The sequence below is a fragment of the Malus domestica genome, chromosome 11 (genome assembly GCF_042453785.1).
Source record: "Malus domestica chromosome 11, GDT2T_hap1".
NCBI lineage: Eukaryota > Viridiplantae > Streptophyta > Magnoliopsida > Rosales > Rosaceae > Malus > Malus domestica.
The window spans coordinates 28,792,927-28,819,182 of record NC_091671.1 but is presented as its reverse complement, the minus strand read 5'-3'; the positions used below and the strand labels follow the sequence as shown (position 1 = coordinate 28,819,182).

Here is a 26,256-nt window from a genome sequence, read left to right as displayed (position 1 = left end):
ATTTGAACTATGTCATGACTTGATCCCTCCTCAACCGAGGGTACGTAGGCAACTTGAACTTCAAAACTTAAAGTATAGCAACATCATCAACAAAAACACAAACAGTTTGAAGAATAGAGAGAAAATTCAAAATGTGAATACTTTATTTCTTTAAAAGAAGGATTTGGCTGCAAAGCCTTATTACAAAACTGAGCAAAAGAAAGAAGACTTAAAGTACAAAAAAAAAAAAAATAGAACACATTACTTGAGAGCTATGTCCCTAAAACTACGGCAATGATCCTCAAGCAGGCCTTCCAAAGTCTTCAAGGTCTCCACATCGATGGGCAACTCCATAGCCATGCCCTTCTCTTGTTCTAGGCGTGAAATCTCCTTTTGATACTGAGAAAGTGTAGCTTCCTGCTCTGAGAGAACACCTTCAAGTCGTGATGCATCGATTTCCAACTGCTCTCGTTCTCGCACCAACGCTTCTAGACGCACTTAGACGAAAACTAAAGAAGTCTCTGTGATTGATAACCTTCCGAATGAGCCTACTGAGAAGATCGAACTTGGGCAATTGATAAGTCTATTACTGCAAGTTGTTGAGCTCCAACCTCTGGACTCAATTTCTTTGAGGAAATGCAAGGAAGAATATTCAGTTTAGGTGTCCAAAAGTTCGGCAATCTTGACTCTCAAGAGCAAGGAATCAACGTTAAGGTTGTCAATTGCAGAAACAAACTTTGACAAGTCCTCATTGAGCAACGCAAGGTCCTCTAATGGGCACTTTGAAATCCCCTTCTCAATATGGCTCTTGATATCTATGGATGCGCGAAGGTTGATGCGATGGATAAGATGCTCTGTGCCACTAAGGTTCGGCCTTCTCAAAGAGATCTCAGAGCTAGTTGGCAAAGGTGTTGGACGTATGACGGGCCCTTGCATACATTCACCTACACATAGAAAACTTGAGCTTGGTGAATTTAGAACAAGTTTTGCACTAAGCAGATCCCCAATCTCCCTATTTGTAAGTGAATTACCTCCAAACATCATCTCCGTATAGGAATGAACGCCCGCATTCACCAAATCAAAAGAACAAAAAGGCCCAGCCTAAAGAAGACAAAGAAAGGTGTTAGAAATAAAAGCTAAAACAATTAAAGCAGAAGAAATCATAAGAAAGAAAGAAATACATACATCTTTCTCAAGTGACACACGACCATCGAATGGAGGAGGCCTAAACACTTTCTTCTTCTTATGATGAAAATTGATGTCCCTATCAACCTGAGCACCTTTAAGTGGTGGCTTGTTTAAAACTTGTTGACGCTGCTGTAAAACAAGTGCATCTACGTGCAAATCAACTTCATCTTTCACTTCTTCAAAAGCTTCTGAATGTTGAGAAGACAATCACGGGTGTTTAGGAGCTAAAGCCACACGTCTATCTTGCAAATGAGCTGAACTCATGCAATCAGAAGGTACCAGCTACTTAGGAATCACAAAACAACCCTCTCTTGGTGCATCATTGGGTCAATGAGAAGAATTGGTACCACTTGCCATCCCCAAGTTTTCATGATGTACCTTTGACCACCAACTTACATAAGCATGGGTCATTGGATTACTCTTGAACTCGTCATTGGCCGGCAAGGTGATAGAAGCATTTGTACATACACGGGTACAAGACTCCTAATTCATATACACGGTTTACAAGGATTCTAACTAGGCATTTTCCTTCAGCATGCTTGGCACATGTTCGACAAAACCAAACTGCCTACTGAAATAGTGAAGACTATACGGTTGAGAAAAACATCGGTCTCCTTGCCGCAAAGAAACATATCCCGAGTGAAGACTCATAAGATAAGACAAGTCTGAGAAACGAAGGTGCGAATTATCTATGAGGCCTCGCTGCTTTGAGCCAATCCTTGCTAGATGGTCCATTCTTAAACCTTCATAGCTTCTAGATAATGCTTGCACCTGCAATTCATCAAGGTTCTTTGTAGAAAGCACACCATAATACTTTGTCATCAAAGGCCTCAACTTGATTGAAGTTGTCGAAGAAGGCCTTGACTTGTCTAAAGTTGACAAGGAACAGTGAGTGCTAAAGTACTCACCCAACCAACCATACACATAGTGGTAGGGAAGTACCGTATCACGATCTTCGGTACTCGCTGAGTTCGAAAACTCTGGGACGAATAAAGTTGACGTCATCTTTGGGGAAAACAAATTTACAAAGCCAACAAGCTAAGAAAACGGATAGGTAAGATTCTTCTACATGCTCTGAAACTATGCCAAGTTCGTTAAACACTTTCAATTCGGTAGGGGTATGACACATACCTGAACCAATACCAAAATCGGATCTATAAAGATATCTTCACACCTGGCTTAACGTGAGGCTCATGGTAAAGCTTGTGAGATGCCCAAAACAAATAGCGAGAGCTTGCAGGAAATCCTCTTCTATTGTAATGAGAAAATTCCTCCACGCTGGGAACAACCTCGTTGTAAAACTTACGGATCGTCAATGCTCAAAGAACGCATGAAGAACAGAATGATGGCGATCATAACTAAACAAAGATACGTACATAGCATGATAAATGCCCATGTTAGTAAGCACATCTTTGGATCGACTTAAGACATCTTCAAGCCACTCCCAATACAACTCAGCAAAGATGGCTTCTCCAATATTTGGCAAAGTTATTCCAAGTCACAGCTCTGCTATGGGTGTGATCGCTAAGAGCTCGAAAGAAGCCAGTAAATTGTCATGAACATGGTGATAAAGGTGCAAGATAAGAATTCTTGATGTACACACCTTCTTCTTCATTTTTGGTAGACCAAAATTTGTCACCTCCTAAGATACATTGTCTTTTGCAGGAAGAATAAGCGTCTTAGGGCCAGTCAACGGCACATAAAGCTTCAATGTCGTTCCCCTATCTTGCAAATCACCTTCTTTCGCTAGAATGATAATGGTATTGCTCTTAAAACACTTGAAAAATACTATGGCTGCTACCAAAAAAAAAATATCAGCCATAAAGCTTAAGCAACGACAGTAGTAAAGAAAACCCAAATGCTACGCAAACAGTTTCTTGAACTGCACGGCAACGTCATCACCAAAGGAAAATTGTGACCAAAAGGCACTACACAGTGTAACCCTGCTGCAGTCTTTTGTACAACACCACACGGTAAAAAAATGACGCTCTACAACAAGCACCAAGCAGCAAAAGACCCAACTCTAGTACCGAGACTCCTTCTTGACCGCAGCAGCAACCTTCTATATCCATGCTCTCTTTCTCTTCCTCCCGGATTATTCACCAAGACCCATAAAGAAAGTTTGGGAAATCTCCCTCTTCCCTGCTCAGCTGATGGCAGCAAGTGTTGATGCAGCGTTAACCGTTGATCAACAGGCACAAGTGGTAGCAATGGGAGCGTTATCCATGAGTCCCAGCAAAGCAAGCCATAAGGAACAAAGACGCCTAGCTTGCACAGTGACTCTTAATCAAGACTCTGCTATACTCATTTACAAGTTTTCTACCATCTTCAACAATCAGCATACAATAGCTTAGGGTTGTTCTTATGCTTCACTATGATCAAATTACCTTAAAAGTCCCTAAATCTGATGCTGACATGGTCTGAGTTGCGGTTGATTGTGCATGCGTTGCCTTAATCTCGACGGTGTACGAGTAGTTAGTACTGGATCCTTGGACTGGCAGAGAAGTGATGAAAGCTATTGCAACGACAGAGTAAGCATGCAGATAAGATGACAGACATGGTTGAAGAGGAAATAGAAATGGTTGGTAGTGCTCAGCGTAGTTCTCCACACTGTTTACAAGCTCAACATCTTCACCTACTTCAAATACCCTATTGTCCACGACATGGATCCCATCACCCTCTAGCTATTACAGCAACAGCAGCGTCTAAGCCCAAATCACCTCCCAAGTCGGCCACTGCTTCAACTCCGTTACTCTACTATGGATCATTCATCGCAAAGATACGACATGACTCCTTTTTCACAATGGATTCAAGGGAATCTATATGGACTAATCCAACCAAAATGCGGACCATATAAATACTTATAGTTTTGGTTGATGAATAGACAAACTGGTCACATATTTATCCATAAACATTACTGCTAAACCTTCTGGCCGATTAAGGGTTCACCACCTTACTTATCCCTTAAGGTCCGGGAGACTGGATAATGTCAGAGAGTTTATATCAACAGTTTTCAATAAAGTATTGCATGTATTTTGGGTTTATAATTGAACATTGAATTCCCATGTTCACCCCAAAGAGCCTCGCCTAGTGATCATAAAACGCAATTTAAATGATTGCTCGAATTTTGGTAAACGTACTAAGTTTTTGGTTTCTTCCTAAGGCTATGCAATCCTTGTACACAGTTATGTTGGTCCGCCTTGAGGCCCATTGTCACCCAACCTATATGACGTTACAGTTGGTTACTTGGTACGTGATAGGAGCATATTTATGCGACTTAGTGGGCTTGTTCTTGTGCATTTATGTTGTTTTTCTTTAGTTATTTTAGTGTTTAAAGTCATTTTCGTGCAATTTCAGGTTTTAGAGACAAAGTATGCAAAGAAGTGCAAAATTGAGCATTTTAGAGCAAAATTGAGCTGGAATGGAGTGTATGCTTATGGAGCACAAGGAATGGACGAGTTTAAAGGTCAAATGAGCTTAAGAAATGAAGAAATGAAAGTGAAGAACAAAGAATTCAGAATTGGAAACCAAAGTTTCTAAAGTTGGAAGTTTCTATTCTTGGAGGTTTCCATTTTTGAGAGTTTCTATTCTTGGCTTTGGGCTTTTAGATGACCTATCCTTACCCTCTTAGACTTAGGCCGCACCTTTCTAGCCCAATCCCTCTTGGATTCTGACTTGTTAGGCCCTTTCCTTGTGGATTTGGGTTATACAAATCCCTTTCTGAAACTAAGTGGGCCAAAACCCTAATTCCTTGTGGATTTTCACCCTTTGCCGCACCTAAACCCTAGCCCATTGCCTAACCTGATTTCTCTAGGGTTTGTGGTGCCTATATATATGTGTTTTCACTCTATGCCGCATAGACCACCCTCTCCATATTCAGAATTTTAGCCAGAAATCATTCCCTCTCTTTGCCGCAGCCTTCCTTCACCATTCTTCCATATTTTTCTGATTCTTTTTACCCTAGCCGCACACCCCATTAATCCTAAACCCTTCCATACCATTCCCTACCCATTCTCCCATACAAATACCACCCAAACCCTACTCTTAGACCAAGTGCCGCAGCAAGGAGGAAAGAAGACTTGTGGATGCACCTGCTGTCCAAGTTGGATCATCTAGGTGTTTTCTTTCTTTGGATTTTAATGTCTAAATTTATGTATCTTTGCTTTGCGAGTATGAGGAACTAAACCCCCCTTGGCTAGGGGGGGATTCGAAACCATGTTTATGCTTGCTATATGATTTGATTACTTCTAATTGCGTTTTATAAGTTGTGGATTCAATTTGCTTATCTATTTGAATTAAACTGATTTGTGTGTGTTGGTTGAGAGTGCACGCTTAATTGTCATGCATAAATCTAATGCTAGAATATAAGGAAATTTCACCTAATCGTTATGAACTTATATTCACAAGTAGTAAAAGTTGTTGATCACAATTGTGTTAAGTAAATTCTTGGCATAAGTTTCATGCGCTTTCATAGTTACGAGTGCCTCATCAATACTTATGATTTCCATTGAACGTAATGATCTTTGATTGTATCTTTATTATGCGCTTTCATATAGAGAACTTTTGAGGAATAATTTGATTGCGATACGCTTTTTCCGTCCAATTCATTGACATAAGGGAAATCTGAAAGTTAATTTAAGCGGACCTAATTAACTTGGAGTGTTGAGTATTCATGGTTTATTGAATTGCAATTAGAAATCATTTTGTATGCAAGTGTGACATGTGTGGAGAAGAACCCCTTAGCTAGTTTTCCATCACTTCAATTCAACCAAATTCGTTTTAGAATCTGTTCAATTTACAAGTTTTGTTTTTGTTTTCAATTTTCGTCAAAACCAAATCCCCATTTATTTTGAAGTGTTAGATTAGTTAGAAATCAATTTAGTTTGTGTTTTTAAGTGTCTTGAATCAAGTTTAAACCTATTTTCGTCCAAATTTGTGTGTGTGTTCAAAACTGCCCAGAAAGTGTTTTTAAGGCAGTTTTGAGTGTTTATTTGTGGTTTTGAGTCTTTTGCTTTGTTTTGGTGTTTTATAGTTTAGTTTTGCATTCTTTGAGTCTAGTTTAGTGTTTTAAACTTTGTTTTTACGTTTTGAGTGAGTTTTCAAGTGATTTAGCAATCCCTCATAATCCCCGGCCTAGAACGATCCCTACTTACATACTTTGCTACAATTGATAAAAAGAGGGTTTAATTTGTGTGCTTATATATTTTGCACCAGTACGAACCTAATGATTTTTGTATTTACGTATTTGGGTGAGCATTCCATGTGCCAAGTTGCGTCGCCGCAACGTACCAATATGGGTCCTCAAAGAAGGATGTGTATCTTTTGTCGTTCATGATTCTCCTTCACACTGGCTCTCTTCGAACCCTTGCATGCGATCTCTTTACTGCTCATTTGCGGGTTGTCACTTTAATGAGACAGTCTTGCCGCTGTTAGGGGGAGATAAGAATGTCGACGTTTCTGTAGAACGACGTGAATTTGCATGGACGTTGCCCACTATGTCTTATCTCGATCCCCATATCGCACATATATGATAAGTGCGATGAATTCTAGCTTTCAGAATGTTGCTCCAGATGCATTCCTCTTATCTAGCTAAAGTGACGAGATTATATATCAGCTACAAACATACCTACAAGGATAGACGTACTTAACAGACATCGAGTCAACATCCCTAGAGGGTGTGCCGCCCCTGTTAGACAGTCCGATACACCGACGAATAGCCAATCAATATGTCTTGGCCTAAGGCACAATAGATCATTCTGTTCGTAGGATTCACTTCGCTGGAAGAGGAAGACGTGGCACAACAATGAATCTAAACTCGATTGCTGTCTCAAATCATTTCCATCTCATGAGATTAATCCGGATTTCTCCCGAATCTTAAAGTTCTTGGTCCAGTATACTAGTTTGGATGAGCTAAATGGAATTGAAATGAGATTATCATCGATGATGTTTTCACTTATATGGTAGCTACCGACATGAATGAAAAGCGACGATATCAAACTGTGTTCTGTTGATTAAATGACAACGTAGAACTGTTTGGACAACTAAAGTTACAATCCAGGTCAAATTCCTTACCAAAATGTGTTTTGGACTTGTCGTTCCTACACTGTCCAAGGTAAACCTATTGTGTTACCAATGGGAAAGGAAGCGTTATGAGATGAATGAAATAGTGAGATATGATGCATGCCTTACGGTGCAAGGTTTCTCTCAAAATGTCCTGTGATTGATAATAACATTATGAAAGGTGGTCAGTGTTTTCTTTACGGGGATATAGATACGGAAATTTACAAGTAAGTTCTCGAAGAATTACATGGACTGTTTCAAATAGTTCCAAAACCACGGAGCACCCTTTTAACTTGTTTGAGGCGTTCACTTACAATCCGACGGATGTGGTATACCCATCTAAGTGATTATTTGATCAGTCAGGGATATGAATTATGCCCTTGCGTGTTAAACTATGAAGTCTTATTCCAAATTGCTAGAGTTACAGCTTGTGTTGTTAACACGAATCTCACTAAGACTCCGAAAGAGCTTGAGAAAATTGCCTCGCACCTGAAGATGGAATTTGAGATGAAAGATCTTAGAAAAACTCGTTTATGCCTTAACCTGAAGTTGAAGCATTGTTTTGACGGTATTTTGGTCTACTAGTCAAACTACACCCCAAATGTGTCGCTTTTGAGTATACCTTTGATCGTCCATACGTTATATGAAAATGAGACCCTTGAAAAGGTTATGAAATCTGAAATTTCATATCTAAAGTTCAACGTTGCGCTTTGTTGTACTTAGCTCATTGTATTTAGACAAGATATCTCATTTGCTGTTGATTTTGGTAAAGATGCAGCACTACGTCTACACGCATCCACTGAATTGGTATTAAAGACGTACCTTGAAGGTACTACAAGGGCAAATCTCAACGCATCTCGAGCAGATCCAACCCCCCTAATCCTTGAAATGATGCTTGCCTTATTTGTTATACTGACGCTGGTTACTTATCAAACTAGCATAAGGCAAAATCCCCGAATTATTATGTCATTACCATTAGGAATATCGCTATATCTTGGAGGTTCACAATATGACCTTAGTTGTGAAATCTTCGAATTGTTCCAAGACTCACCTTACTTCACTATGCCACAAGTAAGACATGGTTAGGAGTTCTTGTTGAGCATATTCGAAGTACTTGCTGTGTTTTCATCCATCGTTGAATCCCAACGACGATCCATGAAGCTTATGCCGCATGTATCAACCGACCAAGCCATGATATATCAACGAAGTCAACACCAAGACATATTGCGTCTACATCTACATTAGCTAAGCATCAGGAGATTGAAGTCATGCAAGCTGATCCCAGACAACCTTGCCAACCTCTACACGACGTCACTGCTGAAGTCAACCTTCCAAAAGCTTGTCCGAGGAATTGGTATGCCTAACTATCATATGCAATGCTTGTATTTATCATTTGGAAGTTATGTCAAACTCAGGGGGAGTATCCAGAAGTGTCTGTACTATACTTGACCAATCCCTAAACTACCAAACATCGATCAACGTTATACCGTCAAGGACCCAGAAGAGTTTCCCTTCAACCATGAGGCCAATCACAGCGCGACACGTGTCGACATCAGAAGCCAATCATAGCGCGACACGTGTCAACATCGAAAGCCAATCACAACACGACACGTGTCAATGTCAAAACAAAGCTAGAAACTCTCTTATATAAAAGGAAATCATTCTCCCACAATATTTCCTAATGTCATTTGTACTAAATCATTCACTTGTACTCACCAAATGAGAGCTTGAACCTATGTACTTGTGTAAACCCTTCACCATTAATGAGAACTCCTCTACTCCGTGGACGTAGCCAATCTAGGTGAACCACGTACATCTTGTGTTTGCTTCCCTGTCTCTATCCATTTGCATACTTATCCACACTAGTGACCGGAGCAATCTAGCGAAGGTCACTAACTTAACACTTTCTGTTGTACCAAAGTCCTCACTGATTTTGAGCATCGACAAGAAGTATACTCACTTGATCTTAATGTACTCTTTTTCCCTACGATTAGGAGCATTTTTCCCACTGGGTTTTTGATACCTAACTAGGTTTTAATGAGACACTCATCTTGGGCTGATCATACCCTTGAAAGCTCTTCTACTTGCGTTTAAAAGATGCATAGTTTTGACTTAATGCAACTTCTCACTTTTCTCCTTAGACTATGGGTTTTTCTCCCACCTTGGGTTTTACCATAGCGAGGTTTTGCGAGTTTTACTTTTTATGCATTATTCTGTTGATTTGAGACTCGCATTCGCTCATTGTGCCAACGACTTCATCAACTGTACTTCATCACTAAAGACTTGATACGCCATTTACTTGAGTATTTACACACTTAAGGGGGAGTGTTGCAGTCCTATTAGAATAAGAATGTGATTATGTAAATCCTAGTGTATCTTGGAATATCTCTTATATTCCTATTAGGAGTAGATTACCTATTAAATGTTGTAATCCTAAAGGGAAATGAATTAACCTTCCCTACTACTATAAATAAAGGCACAATGGGGTGGAATAACACACACCCACAATTACACATCTCTCTTTCTCTCTACCATTGCCGCACCTTCCCTCTCTTTATGGCCTCTATAATTGTTCAGTAAATTATGCCTACAACATAAACAAATATATTGGAAAATGATTAATAAGTTTTTCGTTTTAAAAAAAATGACATATAATTACTTGTAAATAATTTAATGTTCAAATAATGACATGGAGAAAAGTCAAGAGACCTTCATAAAAAATGAAAGAGGAATAAGGTTTCAATTAATGAAAAAAAAAATGAGAGATGAGAACCCAATTTATCATAAACAATTAACAAACAGAAAAATACAAAAATACAAAAATTATGATGACTCATATGCTTACTTTTCGAGCTTTATATTTCTCATGGCATAAATCTCATTCAACACAGGACAGTCATCAGGTACCTCCAGGTTTAAACTCCGAGCTAATTCAAGAATTGAAGGAAAAGCAACTTCAAACCCGAACGGCATGTGCACAGCATTCTCGTTCCTAAGATTACTTATGTTCTTGAAATATGCCATTCCTACAATAAGAATATGGTCACAGTTAAACAATTAAACGTTATTCTTCAGTTGATTAGTGATCTGTCGAGATCACATGGCGGGAATTAAACATTGTGAAGTTGGTCAAAACGAGTATAGTTTGTACCGTATCACCATTTTCGCATTTTCCAGGATGAACGTTCCACGATTTGAGTGCTACTGCACAAGCAATGGTGTTGATGATGCGATCAGGAGAAGTGAAACTTTCACTATCTCCCCAAGAACCATCTGGCAGCTGATTGTTGGCAATCCAATCGAGGCTGAATGGAAACTGGGGCAGGCCACTTCCCTCACCCTCAATATCTTCCACTAAAGCTAGCCACCCATGCGGTGTCGTATGCCGAGATTGATATCTCCCCGTCCTCCATCGAAACCAACGTTGATCTAATGGATTCAACATGTTCCTTGATCTTATTAATCGATTGAAAATCCTATAGAAAAAAAAATCAGAAAAGATGAAATTGTAAGAAAGTTAAAATAGTACTGAAAATAGAAGTATATATAGAGTAGGTACTATACCATAGGAGCTGCTTCATCTCCTTCTATGTCATCCTTCACACTCTCGTGCCACTTCAGAATATTTTGTAACACGAGATCTGCATTTGTATGTTACCGTGAGTAAAATAAGTATATGTAAAATAAGAATGAAAGTAAAATAATATAGAAAAATGACCTTGAGTTCGGGGTTTTGAAACCGTACTGCATTTGGAGCGAAAAACTCTTTTGTCTTTAGCCCCGAACAGCCAAACACCTAGAAAGGGTAGTGCAGTCAAATTAATTACTGGTATCTAGTGTTAAAAGTTAGTGTGAATTTGATAACCGTAAGGTAAATAAGTTTTGAAAAGACCAGAAATAATGCTGATTAATGGAAGAGCCTAGCTAAGAGAATCTCTCTTAAACCAAATCGAGCTAACATAGATTACCAAAATTAAATTAAGAAGATATATTTATATCTGCATGCAACCTTCTTGACGCTGAAAATTAAGATCGTAAGTGTCCATGTTTGGATGTGGAATTTATTATATCTTCAGTAGTTTTTGTCGACAACGATCCACAACAGAAAGAAAAAACTTGAACAAGGCTTCTTGAATTTTCTAAAAAAAGAAACAGGAAAGAAATTGAAAAGAAAAGCAAGATCCACGACCTTGGAAGTGCGCCATGGATGGAGATAAATAGTAAAAAATAACTGAAAGGGACTTACGCGGTGATTGATTAATAATGGAAAGAGAAGAGGAGGTGGTTCGTAGAAGAGCTGAGGGTGAAGAGAGAAAAGGCTGGGCGGAATTAGAAGACATGATTGTGGTTTGTTGCGTGGAAGAAGCAGCAGGATTGTTAGAACCGAAGAGATCGCAAGAGCTCTGCAATGCAAAGTTTGAAAGCACGCGTATAACTTGGGAGAATTCTTATTGAACGAAACAACTGTTGTGGCTAATAAAAAGTCTTACATTGAAACTAAAAGAAAGAATAACAGCCCACGATTTTACAGGTCCTATAATCGTGGTATATGACTACGTCAAAACAGAAAAACATGCTTGTCCCTCAAGTATAGGGATTATTGAACTCTACGTGACTAACAACCCTAAAAACAAGGAACCCTAGCAATAATGGCTAGGAGTTCCAACAACTTCAACATCCTTCCTTAAACTGAATACCATAGACATTCAGTTTACTCCTGGATATTTGCAGACACCAAGTAAACCTTGCATCTTCAAAAATGCATCAAGCTTCAATGGTTTTGTTAGGATATCTGCAACCTATTCTTGAGTAGAACATTGCACCAGCTCCACTACTCTACTTTTGACATGATCTCAAAGAAAATGAAACCTTACATCTATATGCTTGCTACGGCCATGCATTACAGGATTCTTTTAGAGTTTGATCTCTGAAACAAACATTATCACAATACACCACGGTTGGACTACTTTGTACCTAATTGAGACTCTTCAAGATTCTTCTTAACCACACGACTTAGCATGCACTTAATGATTCTGCTATGAATTCTGCTTCAGTGGTGGATAATGTAACAACTGGCCATTTCTTTAAAGACCAAGAAACAGCACCTAAACTCATTATAAACACATAACCTGAGGTGCTCTTCCTATCATCCTGATCACTAGCGTAGTTGCTGTTCGTATACCCAATAAGCTTCTCAGCTCCTCTCTTCTTGTAGAACGTCCTCAAATCAATCGTCCCATTTACGTACCTTAGAGCCCTTTTTGCTGCCTGCAAGTGAGACTCAGTAGGACATTCCATGTATCTACTAATCAAACTGACAATAAACATTAAGTCGGGATGTGTCACTATTAAATACATGAGGAACCATCTACTTGTAAACAGTGCCATCAACTTCGACTCCTTCTTCATCCTTTCTGAGTTTAAAACCAGGGACCACGGGATTGAGCAATGAGTTGCACCGATCCATGTTAAATCTCTCCAAAACCTCTTCAGCATACTTTCGTTGACTGATAAAAATCCCATCTGATCTTTGTATCATTTCAATACCAAGGAAATATCTCATCTTTCCAAGGTCAGTCATGTCGAACTCAACCATCATAGACTTTTTAAATTGTTCGAACATTGCTTTATCATTGCCAGAAAAAATGAGATCGTCAACATAAAGACACACTATTAAAATTTTACCTCCATCTGCTATCTTAATGAACAAGGGATGCTCAGAAGGACATTTGTTGAAGCTTTCCTTGATGAAGTATGACTCTATACAGCTTTACCAGGCTCGGGAAGCTTGTTTGAGTCCATATAATGCCTTTTTGAGTCGATACGCCTTAGATTCATGCCCCTTATGTTCATATCCTGGTGGCCGATCGACAAACACCTCTTCATTAATCTCCCCATGCAGAAAATGCAGATTTGACATCAAGTTGGTATATCACCCAATATTTTTTAGCAGCAAAGGAAATGACAATTTGAATGGTGTCCAAACGAGCCACTAGTGAAAATACTTGTGTATAATCAATCCCATATTATTGACATTATCCCTTAGCAACTAGTCGAGCTTTGTACTTGTCCACTTCCCCATTCTCATTGAGTTTTATCTTAAACACCCACTTTACTCCAATGGTTTTTCCTCCTGATGGCAGCTCCATTAGTTCCCACGTATTGTTCTTCTCTATGGCTTTAATCTCTTGATCCATGGCTTGCCTCCATTTTTTAGATTTCACAGCTTCTTCGAAAGTCATGGGATCTTGATTAGTGAATAAAGCAAGATGAGCCATTCTAGCACTTTCTTCATTAGATAGACCCTGACCTACTTTATAATCTCTCATCGAAGTTGGTGGTCTTTGAGTTTCTCCCGCCCAAGGTGAGTTCTCATCATTTTGAGTGTCTCTTCCATCCAATGAACCACTTTGATCATACCCGGATTTGATCTCACCCAAAGCTTCATCAGTTTCAGACTCGTCTTCATTTTCCTCCCCTACTATGCCATTTTCTACTGAAATCATCAATAAAGGTGATGAGATACTGTTTGTTGCTGTTCAAGATAGGGTTAATTGGTCCGCATATGTCAGCATGCACCAACTAAAGATTCTTGGAGGCCCTCCATAAGCTTTCCTTGGGAAATGGATCATGGTGTTGTCTTCTTACCAAGCAGTCTTAACACACCCTTTGAAAAACTGTGAACTGAGGCAGCGCTTTCACCATTTTCTTTTTGAAGCACTTTGAGCCCATTCCAACTGAGATTCCCATAACGACAGTGCCAAAGGCTTGCTTGATTTGTGGTCAACAAGGAGAGGCACTTTTGTTCCTTTGGTGGACAACGAGCCAGTACTGCAAACATTCTATTATGACTAATCTCCTTTTCCATGATAAGACCTATCTCAAAGTGAAAGATCTTACATCTTCCATGTTAAATAAGCACGGTAAGCCTCTTCTCTTGCAACTGACCGATGCTTAACAGATTGTTTTTCAAATTTGGCATGTAGAAAACACTTGTGATCATATGTACAATCTCATTCACCTCTATTCGAACATTACCCTTGACTTGTACAATCAGACTCGAGTTATTTCCCAACTTCACCGACTCTTTGAAACTGCTATCAAGCTTACAAAACATGTCCTTCTTGCCATACATGTGATTGCTACATCCATAATCAAGAAGCCAAATATGCTCCATTGTAGCCTCCTTGAAATCCACAAGAGCCATCAACAGTATCTATTCCTTCGTCTCGATGTAGTTTGTTTTTTTTTTCCTTGGGTTTCTTAAGACACTCCCACTAAAAGTACCCTAGATCATGGCAATTATAGCACTCTAGGATAGACTTGTCAAACCCAATACCCCTTCCTCTTCCTCTTCCTCGGTAAGTACCTCGACCTCGTCCTCATTGCTGGACTCCATGAGTGACTTGGAGTGCTTGTTCATCCACCACATGTCGACTAATCATTTGCTCATGCACTAATAAGCTACCTTAAAGCTTGTCTATGGACAAGGTATCCATGTCATTTGATTCCTCAATTGAGTAGACAACATAATCATATTTCGAAGTCATGGACCTCAAAATCTTCTCAATGATCACCACATCATCCATCTTCTCCCCGTGAATTCTCATCTTGTTAGCTATGACAAGAGTTCTCCCAAAATAGTCATTAACTGATTCTCCATTCTTCATGTACATCTTGAACTCCTTGCAAAGAGCCTGCAATTGAGCACGCTTAATGCGTGCAATTCCTTGATATTTCTGTTTCAAAAAATCCCTATATCCTTCGTAGTATCCTTCTTCATAATGGTCTCCAATATTGAGCAATCAATGGCTTAGAACAAATAGTTCTTAGCCTTCAAATCCTTCAGCTTCAGTTTATCAATGGTCTTCTTCCATGCTTCGCTAGAATTTGACCCCCCATGTTACGGCAGTGATCCTTGTCTCTACTAAGTTCCAATACTCTTTGGAACGAAGGAAATTTTCCATTAGCATACTCCAATGGTCGTAGTGGCCGTCAAACCATGGAACGGTTGGTTGCACGAAACTATTCTCAGATGCCATGTCTTTGTTTCTTCACTTTTGTACCTGGGTTGCAAGCTTTTGATCATGCCCTGTGGCAGGGCTCCGATACCAGATGTTAGAACCAAAGAGATTGCAATAGCTCTGCAATGTAAAGTTTGAAAGCACACATAAAACTTGGAGCATTCTTATTGAATGAAACAACTGTTGTGGCTAATAAATAGCCTTACACTAAAATTGAAAGAGAGAATAACAGTCCACGATTTTACAGGTCCTATAATCGTGGTATATGACTACGTCAAAACAGAAAAACATGCTTCTCCCTCAAGTATAGGGATTATTGAACTCTACGTGACTACAACCCTAAAAACAAGGAACCCTAGCAGTAACGGCTAGGAGTTCCAACAACTTCAACAAGGCACGCAGTAAAGATTTGGATAGACAAGCGATTTACCTCGAGTGTTGCTTTAAGTCTTAATGGAACGAAATGGCTCAAGGGAAAAAGAGAATATGGGTTCCACTGTTGGAGGCTGCCAACATGTAGTGTTTACATGTAATTTATAGGATATTTGCCCTCAAGTTTGACTTATTAACCAAAACGATTGTACGTCGAATGAGATGTTAGTTCGGTTAAATTTTTTTTATGCCTCAAGTGTACGAGGACTTGAAATACATTGGAAAATATGTGTTTGTCCAAAGCCAACAATTAGAGAATATATAGAGGTGCATAGTAGGAGAAGTGGAGTGTGGAAATCATTTCCCAGAAGAATTTAGGGAAATTCTAATGAAAAAACCTTGGAAAGGAAAATACTTTTAAGATAAACCTGATAGATTTTTTTTTTTTTGACAATTAAATGAAGCGTTAATGAGTTAAATTTTTAGTTGTTAGGGGGAGGGGAATCAGTGGGGATCAAACTCACATCAAGGTGCATAGACATTATTGTTTTCTGCAACTACGAAAGAGTATCATTTACAAACCAGACAACTGTTAAGCAATTTAATTTTAGTCATAGCGGACTTCAATAATTTTTCACTTTGGAATGTAGTTTTAAAGGAATTTTTTGATTCCTTGCCCTTAGAGGCAATTACCTTCCAAACCTTTTACAATATGCCTTATTGTTTTGCTTCTTGTATATTGACACCTATGGGTTTTGTTGTCTTAGCTGCGAGGTCATGGACTCACTTAGTATTCTAATCCCATGATCTATTAAATAAGTCATTATGTGCTTCACTAATCACTATCATGTGTGTGTATGCTTCAAATGATGTATATAGCTTATTGACAAAAATATTACTATTATATGTAATGGTTTTTATCACAAATGGTCTCTCAAATTGACCCTCACCATCAAGATGATCTCTGAAATTAAAAATCAATCAATGTACTTTTTGAAAACAGGTGTTGCAAATCAATGTGGTCCTTATGTCACAATTCTGTTAAAATTTCTGTTAAGTGTTGATGTGGTATATAAATAGGCCCCACAAGATTTATGGATTTTTATCACAAATGGTCCCTAAAATTGACCCCATACCATCAAGATGGTCCCTAAAATTGACTCACACCATCAATATGGTCCTTGAAATTGAAAATCAATCAATGTAGTCCTTAAAAATAGGTGTCGCAAATCAATATAATCATTCCGCCACAATTCTATAAAAAAAAATTTTGTTACATGCTGATGTGGGTTTAATAATTAATTAAAAAAAAGTTGTCTAAATACCTTTTTGCACAGTTGAATTTTTTTTTTCTTATTGGAGGGTCTACTCCAAAGAGAGATCTCTTCCATAAATTCTCAAAGGCATAAAGCTTAACCAAGGGCTAAGAGGGGGTGTGGAAATAGTTTTCAACCAACAATGGACGTACCTCAGTTATAACCTTATTATTCAAGGCATACCTCGTTGTTCTTTGCATCACCAGACCACCAAGGAGGTGCCAAAGATTAAGGTTGTGAGAATGTTGATTGCCTAAATGTTAACGATGATGTCCCAGAAGTCATTGCCAATAGGCCAGGCGTCAGCAAAGCTGATCTCAATCCAGGTTCAATTCAGTAAAGGGTGTCGAAGTGTGTAAAAATGAGTGTATTGAGATTTTTTTTTTAATAGAATAGAGAGCGAATGAGGTATAGAAATGTGGACTGGGATGAGAAGTGATTGCAGAACTGGGTTTTTGGGTTGACAATTTTTTTATTAACTATTAAATTATTAAGCCTATTTGTACTTTTTTTTAAATTTAATTAGACTTGTATGAGTCATTTATGTGTCATATCAGCACATAACAGAATTTTTTACAAAATTATGATGGAATAGCTACATTGATTTGAGACACTTACTTGTGGTACTACATTGATCAATTTTTACTTTCAGGGACCATTTTGATGTCATGGGTCAATTTCAATGACCATTGTGAGAAAAAAAGACTATATGGGCCCATTTATGTGCCACATCAACACTTAACAGATTTTTTAACATAATTATGACAGAATGACCACATTGATTTGCGACACCTATTTTCAGGGATTACATTGATTGATTTTCAATTTCAAGACGATCTTGATGATGAGAGTCAATTTCATAGACCATTTGTGATAAAAAAAAAAACCCTTATATGTTAAGGTAAAAGACCCTTTGGAAAAATAGAGGTTGGAAAAGGATATAGCTAGGGAGGGACGGCAGAAAGTTGAAGAAGGAGAAACTAGGCTAGGGTTTGGGAAGGGCAAACCTAAAACAAGTGATACCTTATAGTTTCTTGATTGTATTGATGTCACAATATTACAAATATATAGACAAGTTAACTGTATTGAGATACAAGTAATGCTAAGCTCACAGAGATTTACAAAGCCTAGCCCATTAGGATTCTCATATACTTACAAAAACAATAAACAAGTTGTAATAAAAAGAATCTTCGTGCATCTTCAGCATGAAGAATCTTTTAGTACGTGCAGTGAGAATCAAAATTATAATGGATCTAAGTTCACCCAGTTTTCAAAAGATCATCTTTTAATTTAAATTTTTTAGTAAATTACACAAAACTATGCCAACTATGGGTCACACCACAATCTCATACCTCATGTTTTAAACGTTGCAATGTCATAGATTGGACTGAAATATTGACATCTCATAGACTGGAGCTTCAGTATCATTACAAGGCAAAATGCACGACACAAGAAAAACACCAAACTGAATTAAAAGAAAAGTTTTCTCGGAGACGGTTTTGATGAAATGGTAGAGGACGACGTTGAGGACTTGAGGGGAAGCGGAATCCCCCTGCTTTCTTGACCCCCTGCAACCTTGTCAAGCAGCCTTGCCGCCTTGGGGTCTGTTAGTAGTGTCTTCTGAAATGACTGTGAAAACCCTGTGGCAATAATAGTCACATGAATCTCTCCAGTGTAGCGGTCATCCACAACAGCCCCAAATATTATGTTTGCAGAAGGATCTGCCAAACTCGTCACGACCTGAAAAAATTTACAATAGTTTGCAGACTGTATGATCAGAATCCTGAGGAGCGGGTTTGAGCTCACAAATTACTTTTTTCCTCATTCCATAAAACTGAAGAAAGCACTTTTCAATATAGTCAAAGCTCTCATTAGATTAAAATGGAAGCAGAAAATTTTCAGGGTCCCTTTCCTCCGTAAAGATTAAAGCATAAAACTCCGTAATGTTACCTGAGAAACTCTGTTGACTTCCTGCAGGGTTATGTCCTTTCCTCCTGTGATATTATACACAACACCAGTAGCTGATTGAATGGAAGATCCAATCAGAGGAGCTAAAGTCGCCTGTTCAGCTGCTTCTTCTGCACGGTTTTTGCTGGAGGAAACACCTACTCCTAGCATTGCAGTTCCTGAGTCTTTCATGACTGCCTTTACATCTGCAAAATCCACATTTACCAGTCCGGGTATCTGCATAAAAAGGAAACAGCAGTTTAATTTGCCTGAGATAATCAGAAAAAAATTTGTGGTACTATAATTTGATTCAGTACAAAGAGATGAAAATAAGATTATTCTGAGAACTGGATTAGTTTCAGCATCTTTGTCCTTTTGTATTTGCAAATTATCATGTACTTCACCAAAGATAATCTAATTTATAATAGGGCAAGGCTATAAATCAAAATAGTTCTTCAACTCTGACATGCTTCAGCATCTCAAGATAGTACTTACTGTGATTATGTCAGAAATTCCTTGCACTCCCTGACGTAAAACATCATCAGCAAGAAGGAAAGCATCTTGAAGGGGTGTCTGCTCATCAGCAATATCAAGGAGGCGATCATTCGGTATCACTATTAGAGTGTCAACATTTTTCTGCAGCTTTTCAATGGCCTCAAATGCCTGGAAGAAGCCAATGAATGCATGTACGATTACTCCCCAATCCACAGACTGCATAATGGTGGGGAAATCCAATGATAATAAATTTTAGTTTACTACCGATTATGTAAACTAATAAACTTTCAATTATGTTCAGATCTAGGGAACTTAGATATTATTGTAGTTGGACCTAGGGCCAACTACCAGTAACAGAAGTACTAGGGTCAGTTCCAATTTCGGTTAAATTTTAATTGGTCAAATGTTATGATGATCTTTTGATTTTTTTCATTTGGCGTCCTAAATAAATGACTTTAGCCAATGTAAAATGCAGTCTCATAAAGCAGGATTAAAAAATACAACATTCCAAACCACAGAACAGTTAACTAACAAGATGTGAACGCTAAGTAGTAACTATAAGGTCATGGTATCATTCAACCGTGAAAGCATACTTGGGAAGGAAACATTTGTTTTTATACAATTCTGGAAAAGTGCATAAAGTAATTATCGGCAGAGATCCATTTGTGCAGCTACAAAAATTCAAGATATAGATGAGGACCAAACTGACACCTGCCTGCAATGATCTTTTACGCCCTTCAAAGCTGAAAGGGTAGGTAACTACACCAACAGTCAAACAACCGGCCTCTTTGGATATCTGGGCAACAACAGGGGCAGCTCCAGACCCTGTTCCACCGCCCATCCCAGCTGTTATAAAGACAAGATCTGAGCCTTTTAGAGCATTAGAAATAGCCTCTTTTGACTCTTCTGCCGCTTGCTCCCCCAAAAGTGGATTCCCACCAGTACCTGCATCTCTATCAAATCCATTAAAGTCAAAGGGTCTCATAGAAAATACAACAAATCATCACCAGTGACACCACCAGTGATACCATAAACACCAACACTTCAGGTGTAGATGCAAAATATGGTACTACACTATAGTATATGAATGCAAAAATCATGCCCCAATATATATGCACACCCCCACAAAAGGTTTTCCCTGATCGAAAGCAGAGTGCCTGACCTAGCCCACGAGTCAAAAGCTCCCCAATCTGCAGCGGGTACTCGGCAGCAGACTGCAAGAGCGCTTGAGAATCCGTGTTTATGGCATAGAAATCAACACCCTAATGTCAAAAGAAGCAGCAAAGCTTCAGGAACCAATTAATTGCAAGTAATTGCCAAAGCATTGCTAGTAACACGTTCAGAAAAATTCCTCTTTAAGCCTAAATTGCCAATTCTCGACGCCATACTGCAGTCGGTCACTCAGTAAAGTCAATCCAGTACCAGTAACAAGTAAAGAAATTTAAATTCTCAGGTTCTTAACAACTAAAAACACAATTGGGTTTGTAAAGTAAACACCATTACAACAACACACTGCAAAACCCAAGAAAATATACATGTTACTGAACATATTTATGCATAGTTACAAATGGGATTCAAACATATTTATGCATAATTTCAGTATCAGTTACATAAACACAGAGAGAGAGAGAGAGAGAGAGAGAGAGAGAGAGTACAGGGAAAACCCACATGTAAACCGCTGCCAATCATGCGATTAACAGCATTGTTGCCGCCTCCGCCGACCCCAACGACCTTAATCTTGGCCGATTCCATGGGAGCAAAGGAACAGCTGACAACCCCGAAACGGTGACGCTTCCATGCGCTTCTTCTTTTGCTGCTCAGAGGAATGCACGTTCTGAGGGAAGGCAGTGGCTTGTGGTGGTGAAATGCTGCGGGAATTGAGGACGACGTCGTCCAGATTAGCTCGTTCGGGTTCTTCCATGCAGCCATCGTCGTTTTCATGTTTGCTTCTCAGTGTCTTACTTTCACAGATATACAAATGGGGGCTTTTGGTTTTTTTAGGGTTTTACAAAATTAGAAATTGAACCGTTTCTGTTAGCAAAAAGTAAAAGAAAAATCCCATGCCAACACAACCATATCCAAAACATATAATTATCCAAAATTCAAAGTAAAGATGAACTTAAACTGTTGTGAAACTTCAGCAAATCAAATTAGACTTTGGTGACAACCTTTAAATTTTTAGGTGAAAAGTAAGATTTTTTTTTATGCATGTGAGGTTGTGTCGGATCAAAACGCTTATATAGAGAGGTATGTTTGTAACCTCATTACAACACACGAGTGAAAGTAATAACATCCCTCCCCTCTTTACATGCATCCTTTGTGTGATACAGTTACGATGATAAACAACGTGATGAACCCTCCAATTTATCTTTCTTAGAGGATGAAATGCCCGGCCCCCAAAAGAGTGGTCTTCCGTAAGGAGCCCTCCAATTGGTCAGCTTTTTTAAGGGAAGAAAAAAGAAGGGCATCGTCTAAACTTCAAAGCTTAGTAACTAATATATTTACGACTCTTGGCTAAGCAACATTAAGAGAACTACACGTAAAATTTAGCCACGGTTCTAAAATCAAAAGTTCCAAACAGAGGGTTTCATCTTGAGTATTCAAATTGCCAAACTTTGTAGGTTAGACTTGTAACGTAAAGCATGACATTAAAACGAGATTCTTTTTGTTAGACGCAAATATAAAAGAATCTTGACTTGTCAAATGTGAATAATGGGCATAAACTTGAAGGTATCACATAAAGAATCCAGTGCGGAAGCTAGTTCAAAATTCATAACAATGGAGACTTGGCTATAACTTATTCCAATTAACTCACATTTATCCGCTTTTGAATGTCTGACAGTGAATTCTAAAATGAATGAGGGTACGTATAACAATTCCAAACAAATTCGACGTTTAAACTCCAACATTTACATACAAATCCAACACCAGACGATACTAAAATAGTCAACTGGACTAAAACTTGTTCTCCGGAGACTCCATCATCCCAGCGGGAAGTAACCAAATGAGGCGATATATATGCTTTTCGAAATGCAACTTCACTCTCCTTCATTTAGAATAGGGACTATGAGAGGTTTCATTTGTGCAAGATATACAATTGCCCACCTAACAAAACCAAAGATTACACAAATATGATATCAGCTGGATAATTAAACCACTGAATGCAATCTCTCGAGCTGCACAGTAAGCCAAAAACAAAAATTGACTGATATCATCGAAGAAACTTCATCCCATGAGAATTACACAGAGAAATCATATCAAAGTTTTGAAAATGCGTAAAGTCAACAGGCACCAATTCATCTAGTCTTTATATCTTTATAGCAAGGCAGGAGTGCAAGAAGGTTGGCTTGAATAAGCATTAAGTTATCATGCACAATGAGTCAATGACAAACTCTTCCTAAGCTATCATTGCACCACATAACCGTCACCATTGTGCAGTCCAACTAACCGAGGAATGAAGGAGGGTTTTTTATTGTTCATTTGATAGCCAGCACAAGTACACTACCATGATGTGACATGTTATCACTAGTGCGGGCGGATTGGCTGTTGCAATGAGAGAATGACTATACAGGCTAAGTTCTAAAGTCCCTCTAAGGAGGATTTTCTGTCTGAGGCATCCAATCAATGAGCTACTCAATAATATTCTCATTTTCCCAAATCCAGACAACGACTTTGTGAAGAATTTATTTTGAAAATAAAATGGAACTAATTCTCTCATCGAGCATAACTACTTGTTCTGGATCTAGAGTCTGGACCAAAAATCTTATGTATTAATTATCAATTACCTTGTTACTGATGACCAAGAAAACGATATATGATATATATGTTACAGAAGAACTTACATCATCCAACAGCAGATCGTCGCTGTAATAACCAATGTTAGATGGAACCTGCATAAGAAAATAGCATTCAATATTTTGCACAAACAAGCATGATTGTATATTAAAAGAAACTGCAAGGCATTTTCTCAAACCAATCTCAGATACTGAATGCTAAACTTTTAAAACTGTTATTTTGAATGACGATATCATATCCGTAAGCAGGCATGACATAAAGACTCTTAAATTGTGAAAGCCAAATATTAAGTCTACTCATCCTTATAAATGCTATCATTTTAAACAACATGGACAATCCGAGGCCAAGGGTCGTGAAGGCCCCCACTTCAATGGCTCAGCTCTAAAGATCATCCCAGGTGGAATGAAGGTTTTCAGTCACATTTACAGATGAATCCGTTAGTTCCACGCCTGAATGTCTTAGTAAAGTCATATAGACCATTGAGACTAGACTATCCAATACTTAAAATTGAGCAAATAACCAACCAAACAAGTTTAACCAGTTTGCACACAAGTTCGTGAGTATCGAAAAGCCTGGCTCTTTACATTATGAGAAGTGCATAACTCTCTAACATCAGATACCTACATAAATTAGCAGTGACATAACCATTTTACTTGGAAAATAGTACAAGCAAGGAAATTTACATGAATAAAATTGCTCACCTCCCAAATACAAAACATTTATTAGTATCTGAGTGATAATACACTTAACAAATTCAGCAGCTACATACATTTTGGTAAACAAAGTTATAAAAAAAAATAATAAAAAAAATAAAAAGATAAAAGAAAACCAATAATTTGAAGGATATAGAGAGCAAGAAAGTAAAATCGGATGGTTGGGAAACTTACAAATTAGCAGAGGGTCCTCTGTTGCAGCAAATTCTGGTACATAAGGACGCAATGATCCCAATCACAGCGAAAATTAGGGTCGTAACTAAGAACCCCATGTTGGATTTCTCTTCGATCTTGATCCACACAACCACAAAAGTTCAATTTCTGCAATACAAGATTGAAACAAGACGGAATTCGAACGTGATTTAGGGTTTAATAACTTAATTTTAATAAATAAGAAAAAAATGAAGGCCAAATGATTCAGCGTGAAAAAAGGAAAATGGAAACCTAGCGGCTGTTTGGCTACCGAGAAAATGTGGAAAAGAAATTAGAGAAAGAAAATATTTGGGATCTTACATTCTATTTTGATTATGGGGCACGCTGTCGTTTGGAGGAAACCTCAAAAGTGCAAACAGTGCATTGTTGAATGGGGCTTTGTGAACCCTCCGGTTCTCCCAAGTTTTTTGTTTTTATGTCAAAACGTTCCCAAGATTTTTATTCGAACTCTTATTTTGTTATCAAAATAAAATTTTAGTGTAATTTTTTGTACTCTATTACACAATTACTGTTAGAGGCAAGATGTTACTAAATTTGAAACTAAATACAATTTATGAATATAAAATTTTAATGTAATTTTTTTACTCTATTCTATATCCAGCAATCAAAACCCTCACCTAGATGTAACCAAGGAATAAAATATCAATGATATCGGAAATATCAGTAGTCCAAAAACACGGAAATTTCTATGGAAATATCGGGATATTATCGATATCGATAAAAATTAAATAAAAACCACGGAAATTGTAAGAAAAACTTAGAAATTTTTATTGAAACTTTGCAGGATGTTTATTTAGTCAATTATCTATTAGTTTATCACAAAAAAATTGGAAGGAAATGAATTGTGTGATGTATTTAACTAATTTAAGTTGATTATATAGCGAGCTGTCAAGCATTGTGAGTGTAGAAAATATGTAGTAATTAATGAAAGAAGTTTAAACACACCATAATAATTTATATATAATGAATTAGTACAATATTTTACACTTTATACATTGCATGGTAAGATACATGAGTGACTTAGTACCACATAGAGTTCCTATGAGGTTCAAAATTTTCACTATCTTCATCATCTCTATGTGTAGATTTGTTTCTTGCAAAAAGAATTCAAAACAAAACTATATATATAAATATTTTAGCATATTTTCACAAAAACATAAGTGATATGGTAGTCAAGGTGTTGAAGGAGTAAAATGGGAAGGGTTCGAATTCCTTGGTGTTTTTTTAAATATATAAATTTATCCTACATAATAAATATTAGGATATATTACACAAAACTACCTCAACTATTAGAGTTTTATTTTTTTTTTTTTTTCTGGGTTGCAGGTAGTGGGTGCGGCGTGTGACACCCCAACCCCAAATTATATGTATAATTTCGTAAGTCCCCTAAAGTTTTATTGAGATTTCATTTTGCCCCCCCCCCCAATTTTGATTAAATCTGGACCCTTTATCTAGATTCCTAAACATTCCCAAACTGTCATATGGCAACACGATATCACTCCTCACTCTTCTCTCTTTCTGTCCCCTACCCCATGACCCTCTTTCCTTTCTCTTTCTTCTTCTTCTGTCTCTGCACTCTATCTCTCTCTCTCTCAAAACCCTCTATCTCTTCCCTCTTTGTCGCCGAGACACACACAGCGCAGCACCATCGTGCAAACATCATTACCATCATCATCATCGTCATCAAACCTCGTCTATCTCCCTCTCCTTCTCATCTCTGCAACTCGACGAACTCAGAAACTCTCCGGCAAGCTTCTTAATCTTCTCCGGTTAGGTAAGCTTCGGGTTTACCTCTTTCTTTTCTATATTGAAGCTTAGATGTGAATTTTTAAGTTCTATCTCGTGTTTTTCCAAGGTTTTTGGGACAAAATGGGCTCGGGATTAGGCACACCCATCTCCGGCGAGGCCGTGGGAGTCTAGAGGTGTTCCGACCACCACAGGTCGTTTCACGGCAAATGAAAATGGTTCAAGTGGGTTCTACCGTCGAACGAATGGGATCCGATGATTGCCACATCGTCGAGAGTCGTTCACCGCCACAGAGAACGACACAACAGCGGCCAAGGGTCTTCAAGTCACTGATCTTGTTGAAGACGAGGAGGAGGAGGGAGTCCAGGAGGCAATCGAAGAGGTCGTCGTCAATGGGGGAGTAGGGTT

At 38.3% G+C, this 26,256-nt stretch overlaps 4 protein-coding genes across 7 annotated transcripts; all 4 read right to left on the bottom strand.

Annotated features, from left to right (window-relative positions):
• Nucleotides 1-125: 125 nt before the first annotated feature.
• On the bottom strand, nucleotides 126-11,669 carry LOC114819609 (ent-copalyl diphosphate synthase, chloroplastic-like). Of its 2 annotated transcripts, none has more exons than XM_070808723.1 (8): nucleotides 11,474-11,669; nucleotides 10,946-11,023; nucleotides 10,792-10,868; nucleotides 10,379-10,703; nucleotides 10,073-10,253; nucleotides 1,165-9,814; nucleotides 1,011-1,080; nucleotides 126-923 (listed from the first exon to the last, which is right to left on the bottom strand). In XM_070808723.1, exons 1-4 carry the CDS (start codon nucleotides 11,565-11,567, stop codon nucleotides 10,569-10,571), a joined length of 384 nt encoding a protein of 127 aa, XP_070664824.1. In that variant the 5' UTR covers nucleotides 11,568-11,669; the 3' UTR covers nucleotides 126-923; nucleotides 1,011-1,080; nucleotides 1,165-9,814; nucleotides 10,073-10,253; nucleotides 10,379-10,568. The 2 variants fall into 2 exon arrangements, with proteins under 2 accessions (XP_070664824.1, XP_070664825.1); XM_070808724.1 differs by lacking the exon at nucleotides 11,474-11,669 and adding an exon at nucleotides 11,237-11,428.
• Nucleotides 11,670-12,240: 571 nt separating this feature from the next.
• On the bottom strand, nucleotides 12,241-12,823 carry LOC139189514 (secreted RxLR effector protein 161-like). The gene is made up of 2 exons (XM_070808478.1): nucleotides 12,600-12,823; nucleotides 12,241-12,541 (listed from the first exon to the last, which is right to left on the bottom strand). Exons 1-2 carry the CDS (start codon nucleotides 12,821-12,823, stop codon nucleotides 12,241-12,243), a joined length of 525 nt encoding a protein of 174 aa, XP_070664579.1.
• Nucleotides 12,824-18,321: 5,498 nt separating this feature from the next.
• LOC103430081 (cell division protein FtsZ homolog 1, chloroplastic-like) lies at nucleotides 18,322-21,753 on the bottom strand. 2 transcript variants are annotated; one of them, XM_008368213.4, is made up of 6 exons: nucleotides 21,050-21,753; nucleotides 20,544-20,643; nucleotides 20,097-20,326; nucleotides 19,382-19,597; nucleotides 18,890-19,123; nucleotides 18,322-18,679 (listed from the first exon to the last, which is right to left on the bottom strand). In XM_008368213.4, exons 1-6 carry the CDS (start codon nucleotides 21,320-21,322, stop codon nucleotides 18,410-18,412), a joined length of 1,323 nt encoding a protein of 440 aa, XP_008366435.2. In that variant the 5' UTR covers nucleotides 21,323-21,753; the 3' UTR covers nucleotides 18,322-18,409. The 2 variants fall into 2 exon arrangements, with proteins under 2 accessions (XP_008366435.2, XP_008366436.2); XM_008368214.4 differs by having other exon boundaries at nucleotides 19,382-19,549.
• Nucleotides 21,754-22,167: 414 nt separating this feature from the next.
• Nucleotides 22,168-24,543, bottom strand: LOC103430080 (V-type proton ATPase subunit e1). Of its 2 annotated transcripts, none has more exons than XM_008368211.4 (4): nucleotides 24,403-24,543; nucleotides 24,064-24,210; nucleotides 23,224-23,271; nucleotides 22,168-22,486 (listed from the first exon to the last, which is right to left on the bottom strand). In XM_008368211.4, the coding sequence occupies exons 2-4, from the start codon at nucleotides 24,159-24,161 to the stop codon at nucleotides 22,420-22,422; spliced, it is 213 nt and encodes a 70-aa protein (XP_008366433.1). In that variant the 5' UTR covers nucleotides 24,162-24,210; nucleotides 24,403-24,543; the 3' UTR covers nucleotides 22,168-22,419. The 2 variants fall into 2 exon arrangements, with proteins under 2 accessions (XP_008366433.1, XP_008366434.1); XM_008368212.4 differs by having other exon boundaries at nucleotides 24,334-24,412.
• Between the last annotated feature and the right edge of the window lie 1,713 nt (nucleotides 24,544-26,256).